This window comes from Seriola aureovittata, chromosome 17 (assembly GCF_021018895.1).
Source record: "Seriola aureovittata isolate HTS-2021-v1 ecotype China chromosome 17, ASM2101889v1, whole genome shotgun sequence".
In the NCBI taxonomy this organism is placed as follows: Eukaryota; Metazoa; Chordata; class Actinopteri; order Carangiformes; family Carangidae; genus Seriola; species Seriola aureovittata.
In genome coordinates this window covers 9933639-9946750 of record NC_079380.1, presented here as the reverse complement: position 1 = coordinate 9946750, position 13112 = coordinate 9933639, and the positions used below count along the sequence as shown (strand labels likewise).

The 13112-nt window shown below is 41.6% G+C and overlaps 1 protein-coding gene across 1 annotated transcript; it reads left to right on the top strand.

The window, feature by feature from the left end:
* Positions 1-598: 598 nt before the first annotated feature.
* Positions 599-12968, top strand: map3k14a (mitogen-activated protein kinase kinase kinase 14a). Its single transcript, XM_056401015.1, has 16 exons — positions 599-647; positions 6718-6987; positions 7077-7158; positions 7277-7496; positions 7822-8211; positions 8305-8439; positions 8546-8675; positions 9121-9249; positions 10512-10616; positions 10715-10872; positions 10972-11122; positions 11329-11637; positions 11724-11833; positions 12098-12236; positions 12334-12434; positions 12537-12968. Exons 2-16 carry the CDS (start codon positions 6732-6734, stop codon positions 12696-12698), a joined length of 2577 nt encoding a protein of 858 aa, XP_056256990.1. The 5' UTR covers positions 599-647; positions 6718-6731; the 3' UTR covers positions 12699-12968.
* The last annotated feature ends 144 nt before the right edge of the window (positions 12969-13112 follow it).

The window sequence follows — 13112 nt, the reverse complement described above, 5'->3', positions numbered from 1 at the left end:
AAAATCTCCACCACTAATTCTAATTGTTTTACTTTAAAGCCCATTGGAGATTATCATAGAAAATTGGGAAAATTAACAAACATTCACATTTGAGGAGCTGGAACCAGTGAATGTTTGGCATTTTCTTCTGTAATGACTGAAAATGACATAAACAATTAATCAATTATCTGATTTTTTGCCAGTTTCATTTCCGCTCTAGAGTTCCGGTTGATTTCTGGATGCCATGGGGGAAATTATTAAACTGTGCATAGTGTGGGTCATTAGGTGCCCAACAACAAGTTTTTGTGGCCATTTTTTTGCAGTTCAGTTTTCACACCTCATAACCACTTCCTTCTCTCCATCTTCAAGAACTGTCAAATTACAAACAGGCGCATACAGGAAGTACTGTACCCTTTGCTTCAAATTAAAAACATTAAGGTCACTCACGAAAACGTGCAAAAATAATATTGAGGCGCAGCAAGCAATGTGTCAGTACAGTAAAATAAAATAACAATGGCGATAATGATTTTGTACCATGCCAATCAATGCTATGGTTGTAAAATTAATGGATTGTGATAGTTATTTTGAAATCTAACCGGAAGCCACTATTCTAGCTAAACATCTATCCGATGATCGCCATCGGCCGACGCCTACTAACTGGAAGATCGGTAAGTGAAGAATCTACCGTACAATTACCATAAAATTCAGTTCTTTAGTTGGGTAAATGATTTTCTGACTTAAGTCATACCTGCTTCATTTCGAGACAAGAATTTCTCACTCTTTATCTTTGACTTCTGAACGAAGTGGCGGAAACTTCGAGCGAGGCTTTATGTGGAATGGCGGTGAATGTGGCGAGAAGGAAGTTAATTCTTTAATTCTCTGAGAGCCGCTTTACAGTCTCGAAGAAGTATACTCATAATTGGAGATATAAGCTACATTTACATGGTTGTTACATGAGCTCTAGGGTTACAACAAAAGGTAGATAAGTTGGTCTGCTGTTACTGTAAGTGTGGCAGTCCAGGTCACCAAAGTTTTTTAAACCTCACATACGCCTATTGAAGCCAGATGTGTCTGATTAAAACAACTGTTGTACTCCTGCTTGTACTTTTCGCTGGTGCCGGCTATTGTTGGATGCTTTTGTTTATAAAGGAAGCCCAATGACAAGATCTCTTTATCTTATCTTTAAGAATAAGAAATAGGCTTATCATAATTTGAAAATAGACAAAAAAGAAGCATGCCAGTGGTTGCAAATGGTACATTCAGAGCCATGATACACATGTAACAGATAAGAAAGCAAATGGAAAAGATGAGAGTTTTTGGCAGTTTTATCCTCACTTATTAATAAGAAATAAGAGCATTATTATAATAATAAAGAGCAGTTATTATGATAATTTTATGTTGTCCTGTATTGATCTGTTTAATGTTGTGCCATTGTCTGCTCTATATTTTAAACCATTATTAGCTTGTATGTGCCAGATTCAATTGTTTACATCTGTCAGCACTTACAGGTATCTTGCCATAAGTTGAGAGGAATTTCTGCTTCCTCTTTGAAATGCACACACACTGTATATACAAACCCCTGGCCTGCATTTACAGCTAAGCAGCCCAGGCCTGGATTCATTCTTGAAAGAGAAACCAGTGGTGTCCTGTCAATGCAGATGTTTTATTCTCTTTTCATCTGCAAAAAGGGATAAAAGGTGAAGAAAATAAATGTATATGTGCTTATGTAACAGATTTTATACAAATCTGTTCCCTACATACTGTACATCATCCTAATAAAAAGTAGGCCGCCACTATTTTAGTCTTTTACACACAAGTTCCACTGCACAGCTGTGTTAGACTGCAGTGTACATAATGTACACATACGCAAAATACATGCCAGAAGTTATACATAATAATTCAATTAAAATCAAATGACTAGTGGGGTTGCTTTCCATTACGACCCCTTTAATTTGAACATCACTCATGTATGGCTACAACAATTACTCAATGTATTTATGTGATTTTTTTTTAAGCAGAAATGCCAAATATTTGCTGGTTACAGCTACCCAAATGTGAAGATGTGATGCTTCTTTACACGTTTTCGATGATGAATTTGTATATTGAATGTAGGGCTTGAACAACTAAAAGTTATTTTCACTATGTCATTTTCTGATTGTTTTCTAGATTAATGAAAGATGCCCATTATAATTTCCCAAACTCTAAGGTCATGTGTTCAGACTTCTTGTTTTGTGTAACCAACAGCACAACACCCAGAGGTATTCAGACAAACAGCATTATTAATTGACAAGATGAGACATTATTGTCTCTCACCCACAATTCATCTACATCTTCACGGGGAACAGATGACTCCAGGATGAAACATATGCATCCATACTGACTGTTGTCACAGAGTCATGTTTTGTGTTATTTACTGCAATGAAACATACTTTTTCACTGTAGTCAATAGTGAGGAGGATAAGGGAAGTTGTTCAGAAAAACAAATAGGTGTGTCTGAATAGCTTGAGTACCTTTTACATGTATCGCATAACGTGCAGGGCTCTGCACGTGTGGTGCAGGACATTTTCCTGAGAAGCAGCCGGCGTTTCCCTTAAGGAATTTGTGTATTCTGTGGCCAACTTCAGGTTGAGTCCCTTTTCCCTGTCCTTACTAAAAGCTTTGGAATTTCATTAATCTGTGTGGGTGTACAGCAGAAGTCGGCTCAGTATGGCCACCGACTGTATGTGGCCCAAAGCTCAGGATTTCTCTGCAAAACTAGATTATAATGGATCGCACCCCTTTGTATTTAAGACTTAAGGTTATTGTGTGTATACTCGCAGCTGCATGTTAATTACGTACACTTCTGATGTAAACCAATGCAACAGCCCTGCAGTAACGCTTATCGTTTATGTCTGTGAAGCTTACAATGTTCCTGCTTTTGTTGACACTGTCAGAGAGGCGTTGATTCAGCTTAATTGCAGGTTTGAAGGCTGTAGTTAGTCGATTGTATTTGACTTACAGAAAACTAATTGCTATTTTGATATTCGATTAATCATCCGTCTGTTTTTTGTTTTTTTTGTTCCCAAAAATGCCAAGCATTCATTGGTCCCAGTTTCTCAAATGTGAGAATTTGCTATCTTTCTCTGTGAATTGAATGTCTTTCGGTTTTGGGCAGTTGGTTGGACGAAACAAACACTTTAATTTTTACATTTTATAGACCAAACTAAGACTGAAACTACTTGTTTTAGTTTTGAATAATCTACCCATTATTTTCTCAGTTAATCAATTGGTGTATAGAATATAAGCAAATAATATCCAAAAATATCCATCACAATTTTCCAGTGCCCAAGGTGACATCTTAAAAATGTCTTGTCATTTCTGACCAACAGACTAAAACTCAAAGATATGCAGTTAACTATCATACCAGGATATATTCATATTTGAGAGCTTAAACCATTAATCTATTATGAAAATCATTACAGATTAATCTATCTATTAATCGACAAATTGCTTCAGGTATAGATAAAAGGATTAATTGAGAAGATAGTTGGCAGATTAATTGGTGATAAAAAAATAATTGTTAGTTGCGTCCCTAGCTGCATTACCTCACTATATGCTGCTATATTTCTGCTTTGTGTTGCGCTATGGTGGCTATTAATACCTACTACTCATGTATTATTCTGTTGATTCAAAATGAATCACTACTGTTGGAAATATGAAACATAGCATTTCAAGACTTTGTACCTAGAAATTTGAAAAGCTTTACATCAGTTGGTGGCTAATAGAGTAGCACAACCAAAGGCTAACTAGCTATGATTGTGTCCAAAGTCTAAGATGTTGTTGCCATGACAATAAACTGTTTCCTTATTACAAAGAAGCAGTGAGCAAATTGCATTTAGCTTTTCACTCATGGCTTGTAGCAGAGCCTCTCAAGTGGTATTCTGAATTTCCTGTGTTCTGTAGCGGTTTTCGTATACGTAAGTTGTTTTGCTACTGAAAAGAAAAGCAAGTGAGATTATGTCAGATAGATACCAAGGACATCTCACATTTCAAGTGACAGTTCATACGCTTGCTTCAAATTCTCTGGGTGGCAAATATTTTCCATAAGAAGAACCTCATAATATCAGATATCAGATTTTCTCATTTGAATATGAGAGTGGGTAGTTTCCTGCTGAAGAAAACTCTGTATTGTTGTTGTTATTAGTTTTAATGACATATAGCGGAGACAGTGTGGGGGTATGACATGACATGTGACAGACTCTTATATACACTATCAGTCAAGGGTTTGGACACACTTTGGTGTGTCCAAACCTTTGACTGGTGCTATATGTATATGTATGTATTAACAGGCTACATGGTACATGAAAGGTCACTAAACTCTTTACGTTTCATTCAGTGTCGTGGGTGTGTGCAGAAGATTAAAACTTAAACCAAATTGCTGAGCGTCTCTTTTAACAGTATGTGCAGGTATATTCTGCTTTTAAATTGACTTTGATGCTATCTTGTAATGATCGCATCCATCATTTCTTCTTAGCGTGAAAACCTGACAATATCTTGATAGGCGTGGGCAGCAAAGAGCTGACATTCTAGTTTTGTCACTGTCCATAGTTCATCAAAAGCGTAACCAAACATGTTATCCTTTAATCTTGTCCGAGGGAAGAGCAAGTAAGCCAGCCCTGTTGGAGGGAACAGAGGGAGGGGGGGAATATGGGGAAGTGGAGATGCATTTCCCATAAGTCATTGTCAGCCAGCTCCTCCCCCGGTTGGCTGACAGCCAGCATCAAGCAGAAAAGAGAGCAGAGTAACAGGGACTGTGAGCTGAGACGTTGCTGAGAATCAGACCATGAAGGACAAGGCAGACAAACAGAGCACCTAGTTTTTACTAATGTAGATGAGAGGTTATTCAGAGCAGGAGGGAGGATTGCAATTCAGACTGGTATCCGTTGGTAAGTCCACACGCCCCTCTGCCTCACACATACACAGAGTTGTTTTGCGGTTGTGTTTATTGCACTGAGTGCTTCTTTACTTCCTTTCCACGTAAATTCATTGGGGTGTGGTGTTGTGTCGTGCTTTCACAGCACTGGTGCAGCGGCTTAAGAAGGAAGTGACAGTTGAATTGCTTTGCTCTAGATAATCTTGCAGTGCATGAAGTCGGCGCACAAGGTAATGACATTACTAAACTGTAACAGCTTTAATTGAAATTTGACAACAGCTTGATGTCAGTTTTTCGTTAGTATTACTTGTGTTAGCAAAAATATGTAAGAATTACTGAGGTAAATTTTATGGCAGCCAAGTGAATGTTTTAGTCAAAATGTTGGGATTAATCCTTGGATGACCTCTGTCAAGAATATCTATATGTAAATGTGTAGTGTCTATTGTTGAGTTACAGGGAGTCTAGTGGGCACACTGATGCAACATGCTGCAACTGTAGTCCCAGTTCTCAGGTTGTGCCTTTCAAACTGCATGTAATGAATTGAACCAGTGCAGCGACGAAGGCAGTGTGTCTGAGTGTGTCGCTTTCACCGTGATACGTGCTTTGCTGATTATAACCTCCAAACCACGGGCAGACAATAATGCAGGTCTTCATTGGAAATTCAGGCCGGCCTAATGTGCAGTAGTTTACTTCCTCTGACTGAAAAACAGTACTTGCGTTTAACACAGTTGCAACTGTCAAAACAAGGCCAGGGTTGAATTTCCTGCCTCGTCTGCCGACCGCAAACATTCAAAGTTTCACTTCATCTCGATGATCAAGTGATCCTCACGCTCCTGGACTGACAGGGCACGGTCAATATGTGTTAAACTTTGAACAAGCTATATGTGTGTGCATATTTCTGCTGACAAGAGAAATGATCTCGTGCCTTGAGCTTTGTGGTATCAGCCAAATGCCCCAAGCAAACAAATAAATGAAAGTTAGTGGAACTTTATATCTGGTTGTCATTCTCCAGTGTTTCTCCCTTTTCTCTCTCTCTCTCGTTAAGGCAACATCACACTCACATTAGCTGACAGGAAAAAAAAGTCCTGTGTTGCATTATGGGGAAGCAGTTTTCACAGGCATCACAACATTTGAAAAGGTCACACTGATGAGAGTGTGCAGGGACCACGTGTATAGACATATTGTGTTGTGTAGCATGTTCAACTAAACCAGTTCTGATGTGAAAAGGTCAGTTTGTAAAGCAGACAAACGTGTTGCCAATGCATTTCCATTGTAATACTATATATACTATATAAACTATATACTATATACTCAATACTAATATAAACTAGAACTGCAGTGATTCATTGTTTAGTTGAAGAAGTTCTTTTTTAAAAAAGCAAAAATAGCAACCATATGCTGATCCCAGCATTTCAAAGGGCTTTTCAGCTGCTTTTCTTTGTCATATATGATAACAAACTGAATATCTTTTGAGTTTTGAGCATTTTTATAGACAAAACAATTAATCGAGAAAATAATCGACAGGTTAATTGCAGCCCCAGTCGTTGCAGCCCTTTTGTGAACTTGTTTTTATTTTGAAAAAGTCTCAGGAAACACAGCCAACGTGTCCTCAGTCAACTCCATTAATCTACAAACATATTTGATTGGTTCTTTCTCAGAGAGACAGTAGCATTGAGGGTTTCCCAATATATAGTCAATATATGGTCAGTTATTCCGGTTAGTTCTAATTTGGCATTAATGTGGTAATCTAAGTTAGAGACTGAATCTATGTAATTGTGGCCAAAGCCCTTGACTTATCAGTTGCTTGTGATATTCTCTCTTTCCAGACCCAGCAGATGAAATGGCGGTGAGGCAGGTGAGGCTCTTCAACTCAACAGCACCATTCTCCGGGTCGCCCCAGGCTGACCTGAAGGGGTCCTACACACCATGCTCGGCCGCTGACCAGGGGACGGAGGAGGAGGAGGAGGAGGGCAAGGACAGCAAGATGGGCTACCCGCATTTAACCCCAAGACTAAACAAAGTCTTGACACATGGAACTGCAGAACAAGTGGGCAAAATGCCATTGAAGACCACAACCATCATTGCTCAGGCTTCATGTAAATATACATATATTTTTTAAATAATATAACACATGATAAAACTGTGCATGGACAGAATTGAACAACAACACTTTGCTTTCCTCAAGGTGAAACCCAGGACTCCCAGAGGTTTAGTCCATCTGACCTCTCCTTCCCCTTTGTTTCCTCCTCACCCTGCTCCACCAGCAGGTATGGCCTTACCTTGACAACATCGCCTGCATTTCGCATTTCATATTAATGTACCTCATTTCTATGAATTGTTTAATGCCGTGTCTGGGATTCATGTCCTTTTCTTCTTTTGCGTCAGTCTTTCCTCAGAGCACAACAACGTGGCATGCCCAACAACGGCCTCCGTCCAGGAGCTGAGCAGCTCATCAGCACAGCTCAAACCCAGCAAGAAGAACAGGAAGAGACACAAGCGTAGAGAGAAGAAAAGGCTGGAGAAGCAGGAGAAGCAGCGACACAGACATCGAATGCCTTCTGGAGTCCCTGAACAGGAGAGTGGAAGTTCTCTGGTCCAGATCCAGGTGAGAATTCTGCTTGTTCTTCAAATCACAGTTAGATTTACATGTGAAAAAGCTCTTTGGAGTAGGTTGAACAAAGTATACTCTTGTATTAATAAAGGAACTGAAAGTACTTGGAGTGTTTTCCTTGTGAATCATCTTCAAGGATGAATTGAAACATTCTTTGGCAGGCAGAGGCTCGATCTCGAGACGTTCCCATGCAAACATTAGCTTTTCTGTGTTGTGGAAGTGGATCACTGAATTCAAACAAAACTCCCTGAACAAACTCGCATGAGAATTTAAACACCACGTAGTCTGATAAGCCATGCTCCTTGTTTGTCTCCTGTAGGAGTCGTCGTCTCTCGGAGGGAGAAGCAGTCTCAGTGCATCTCGCTGTAGCAGCATCGAAAGCTCAGAGGAGCGGGACAGAGGGCCTCCTCTCTACAGCCGACAGATTTACAACACAGGCTCCAGCTGCTCTCCGCTCAACTGGGGGGAGCATGTCTGTGGCCCCCTCTCCAGTCTCCGGTCCTTCGAGCAGGACAGCGTCTCGGACTCCCTCAGCAGTTTGGGAGGCTACTCGCTGCCCCTCGCTGGCCTCAGGGGCAGCGTCAGTCAGGGGGACTCATGCTATGCAAAGCCCTTTTTCAAAGATGTGGAGCGGGACATGAGAGAAGAGGAAGATGAGCTCTCAGAAGCCGATTCTGTCAGTAACGAGGGAATCATCTTTTACAACGATGTACGTTCTGCTTTACTTCAGTTTACATCCTGTCTTTCATCTGTTGAAAAAGTGGTTCAACCAAACTAACTTGTTTCTATCTTTTCCTGACAGAAAATTCAGCCTGTGGACTCTGAGTACAAGGAAGGGAGGGAGTTTGTCCTCTTAGATTTCATCAAGGAAGGCTCCTACGGCGAGGTGCACAGCGCTCAAGATGTCAACACGGGCTTCAGATTTGCTGTCAAAAAGGTAACATGGAGTGTATCTTTGTTTGTATCTAAGTTTTTTCCGTTGCCTGGTTTCAGGGTGTCGTCTGTGATTGATTTGATTCATTTGTTCCATTGTTTCCTCACAGATCGCCCTGAAGAGGTTCAGCAGTGAGGAGGTGGGTGCGTGGAGTGCCCTCAGATCTCCTCGCGTGGTGGAGCTCTTTGGAGTGGTCAGAGAGGGGCTTAATGTTTTCCTCTTCATGGAGCACAAATCTGGTAAACATTTCTTTCATTTTATACACACAGCACATTCTGACAAGACTTAATTGCTGCCATTCAGATAGAGAATGTGTGTGTGTGTGTGTGTGTGTGTGTGTGTGAGAAGAGTTGAGTACAAAAACATGTACAGTAGGTGCACCATGAGTATAACAATGTTCAATTGTGCAGAAATACGGATGCGTTTGGTGTCGAGATGTGGAAGTGGGTGGTTTCTGGGATGCTAGAAATGACTGTTGAGCTTCCTTAAAAGCCAAATTACACCAAACATCTGTAATGGGAGATGCCTGCTTTATAAACACAATGGCATATCTCACACTTTTTTCCTTTGTCATCAAACTCGCTTCTTCACAGGCGGAGGGAAGAGTTGAATCAGATACTGCGTATTGGTAAATATTAACAACACACAGTCTTTGTCCTGCCCTGACCTGATGTGTTATTCCAGGCTCTCTAGGCCAGCTGATAGCCGAGCGTGGCCGGCTGCCAGAGGACTTAAGCCTCCACTACCACTCACAAGTCTTAACAGCGCTGGAGTACTTGGTTAAGAAAAAAGTGGTGCACCTAGATATTAAAGGTATGGTATACTTAAACTTTTTCCACAAATATACAACAGTTAAACTCATGTTCCAGTCTCGTCTGAGTTACAAAGTCAAAACACAAATGGTGATGCCGTAACAAAAACTGGCATGTTCTCTTGAAGGTGTATTTTATCTACTAAAACTAAATCTTTATCATATTTATATAGTAACACTCCTCTGTCCTCCCAGATATCGCAACTCTGTGATATCACCAAAACACAAACAAGGAGACGTTGGCATCAGCCCACAAACACTTTCAAAGCTTAATTTTAACAGCAGTAATTGCAATGCTAGAAGCAGCAAAACAAAGTAAAACAAAATGTGTCAGCTTGACTTTTACTTGTGGTACCTTGGCAAAAGACAAAACATACAGAGAAAGTCAGGTTCTAGTTTGTTCTCATGAGAGGATTTTGTGTCTTTGTGCAGCTGTTGTGTGGAACACAAGTGTCACACAGTCTAGATTTGATCTTCAGCACCTGTGTTGTGAAACTAGACTACCACAGAGAAAACGACCGAGCTGGGAATTTCCCACAGTGTGACTCACCGCTGCTCTTAAGAAACGGCGCATGTGCAAAGAATCAGGAGAGCAAGAGAAAAAAGAAAAGAAGAGAGATCGAAATGGGGGGGTGGGGGTGGGGGTGGGGGGTGAGAAGCAGGAAGTAGTTTGAGAGAGAAATGACGTGAGAAAAAGTACAAGGACAGAGAGAAGGCAGGAGATGAAAATAAAGTGGTGAAAAGTGTCAAAGAGAAGGAAAGAGAAAAACAGAAAGCGAATCATGTTAGAGGAAGAACAAAAAAAAAAAAAAAAAACAGACAAAAGTTGGAGGGTAGGCAGAAAACATGATTGTGCTGTTGCAGCTCAGGCGCCACCTGGTGTCTGCAAAGCCAGAGGAAACTCAAGGCACTAATGCCAAATCTCTATCTGCTGCCTGTTTACTAGTCTCCACATTCATTCCACATTAAAGTGTTTCTCTACAGCAGCTGTGACCTCAGATTTGCCTTTTATTTAGCTGCTTTGTCTGTAGGCTGTTTTATGTTTGTGCAGCTGCCCTGTTTCTAATAATGTCTTCCACACTGTAAACTACACAGCACAAGTTATGGAAATCAACCAAGTGCCACTGAGTCCACTGAGTGGCGTCAAGATTAGTCTAGTCAAGTCAGTTTATTTATAGAGCCCATTTTAAAGACAACAAATGTTGACCTAAGTGCTGAATGCAGATTAATGCAGTGGATCGTTGTCTGTGCTTGTTTCCCACAGCTGACAACGTGTTGCTGTCGGAGGACGGTAGAGACACTTTCCTGTGTGACTTTGGACATGCAGAGAGACTGGACAACCAGGGGCAGAGCCTCAGTGGGTCCAATGGTAAATACCGTGTGACGTTAGCCATTCAGTTAAGACGATGTGTAATTAATCCACTTGCATGTCTTAACCCAATGTTTTCCCAATGTAATTCGATGCAGATCTGAAGGGCAGCGAGACCCACATGGCCCCTGAGATCGTTAAAGGGGAACCCCGCGGAGCCAAAGCAGATGTGTGGAGCAGCTGCTGTGCGTTACTGCACATGCTCAACGGGTGTCAACCTTGGACAAGATACTACACCTGTAGACTTTACCTGAAGGTATACTTCACGGCGACACACAGATGCCACCACACCCTGCTGTTTCATCACAGATGTTCGGTTCTGCCCTTCACAGTCCACTTTTTGTGACGGTTACAGATCGCCAACGAGCCACCGCCTTTGAGAGAGATCCCGCCCGACTGTAGCCCACTCACGGCTGAAGTTCTGAAGGCAGGACTCCAGAAGGATCCTGTCAAGAGAGCATCAGCATCTAACCTCAAAGAAAAAACTGACAGAGCTCTGAAAGAAGGTAAATAAACTTGCACAGCATTTTTTGTTGTGTTCTTCTCCAACGGTGAAGGTTTGGTTTCAGAAGAAGGAGGGACACAATGATGCACAAAAAAATGCAGTTAAATCAATTGAGCAAACAACAGACTTTGTTTTTTGTTGCTTTCTATAATAATGCCATGTAAACCTTTGTATTGGACTAAATGTGATGTGTTTTTGTGACTGCAGTTGGAGGACTCACCAGCCCAGTGAAGGGACCCTACACTGACCCCCTGTATATCGCCAACAAACCTCCTGACTTCCTTCAACTCATCAATAGCAGCGTTGACTTTTACGATGAGGAGGAACATCAGGAGTCTGTTGAGAAAGTGATCACGGCAGGGGGGAGGAGGGAGGCACTGGATGATGATGAAGAAGAAGAAGAGAAGGAGCGAGGCTCGCCACTCTGTCCACAAATGCTGATCTTTGAGCCAAACCACAAGAGGAGCAGCAAGATAACCACTGTGTCTGAACTTGAGCTACGTAAACTGGAGCGAGGTGAGGCTTCTTCCAGTCTTCTGCTTCTTGTCTTCCAGTCGAGTGTAGGTTGGAACTCTGCTCACTATTTTCTGGTTTGTTTGCAGATTTCTACCTGAGCAGTTTGTCCCAGCCTCAGTCTGCTGAGATGCAGGTGCACCTCTTGTCTTGTCTCAGCAATGAAGCTTATTCAAATTGGGAACCATGGGACAAAAAGGTAACCCAAAACACACACAACCAAGTGCATCTCTAATTTACTTCACAGTATGCAGGAAATAAATGATTAGAGTGAGATTGATTATTGGTAAATAGGGATCTCAGGAATCATCGTCTTGATCCAAAATTCAGTATAATTCAATATAGAAATACTCTTCGGGGCCTATGTAAACAAAGAGCTTCTTCAGTGTTCATCCATTTTGGCTGAAGTATTAACAGACTTACTGTTCCGGCTTGTGTTCCTCTTTTTTTAAACGTATCGCAGGACTCTGGCCGCTGGTCCCTGAGCCCAGGAGATGACTTCAGCTCTGGTGTCTTCTCCTACAGCAGTCAGCCAGATGTGCAGGTCTTCAGTATGGATTTGCTGGGTCAAACACAGCAACCACCACCATGTTGTTTTGAAGGTGCGATGAAAAACATTACCATTTCTTATCTTTTAATTGTAACACGTGATACCATTTCCCTTACGCCGTGTGCCTCTCTGCTTTGTGACTGGCTCAGGGGTGGATGTCTGCATCAGAGACTTCAGCAGGAGAAGCATCCGAATCAGAGAGACACGCAGGGTCAAGGTGGGCCACATCGCCACTGGGATCAGTGATCAGGTGAGAGAGCTAACGGCATGACAGGCTCATGATTCAAGACAGCGTTTCAGCTTCAGTGTTTGCACACTTGCTTAGATGCTTATATGTGCTTCTCCTTTTTAGATCTCCGAGAGAGTTTTCACTCTGGAGACCCAGCAGGGCCTGCAGATCGCTCACGACGAGGAGGTGCAGGAGTCCGGTCTGGAGCTCTGCTGTGTTCCCGCTCCAGACTTCAGCCCCGTCTGGAGGTGGAGGATCAGAGATGGGGTGCTGGAGACAAGATAGAGCCAAGACCGCTCTGATTCCATCAGCCGCAGTGTCATCTTAACCGTTGATCATAACGCCTTGTGTTGATTTGCTTTTAACATGTGCCTTTTGTTTGTCTTACAGTGTGAGGCCCATACGTTCATGAGTGGTAAATAAAATCTACCCAAATTGCCTCATGCTTTAAATGACATAATGGAGGTTGTTATGTAGCTTTTACCCATAACTGAAAGCACTGAACTTACTGTGATGATTATGTGTTTGCATGGAGTCAATAAAAAGTAGACTGAACTATGCAGTGTGATGCATTATTGATCTTGCTTATTCACTTGATTCATTGAAACCCCACCAAGAGTCTAATGGGGCTTAAATGACTTCAAAGTGTATTCATTTTTATGATGGCACTGCTGTAAGCCTCTTAAATATAATCCTCAT

Coding starts and splice junctions, on each gene's coding strand:
- map3k14a (XM_056401015.1), top strand. CDS start 6,732: ATGGCGGTGAGGCAGGTGAGGCTCTTCAACTCAACAGCACCATTCTCC. Junction 7,497..7,821: donor GTTCTCTGGTCCAGATCCAG/GTGAGAATTCTG, acceptor TGTCTCCTGTAG/GAGTCGTCGTCTCTCGGAGG. Junction 12,237..12,333: donor ACCACCATGTTGTTTTGAAG/GTGCGATGAAAA, acceptor TGACTGGCTCAG/GGGTGGATGTCTGCATCAGA.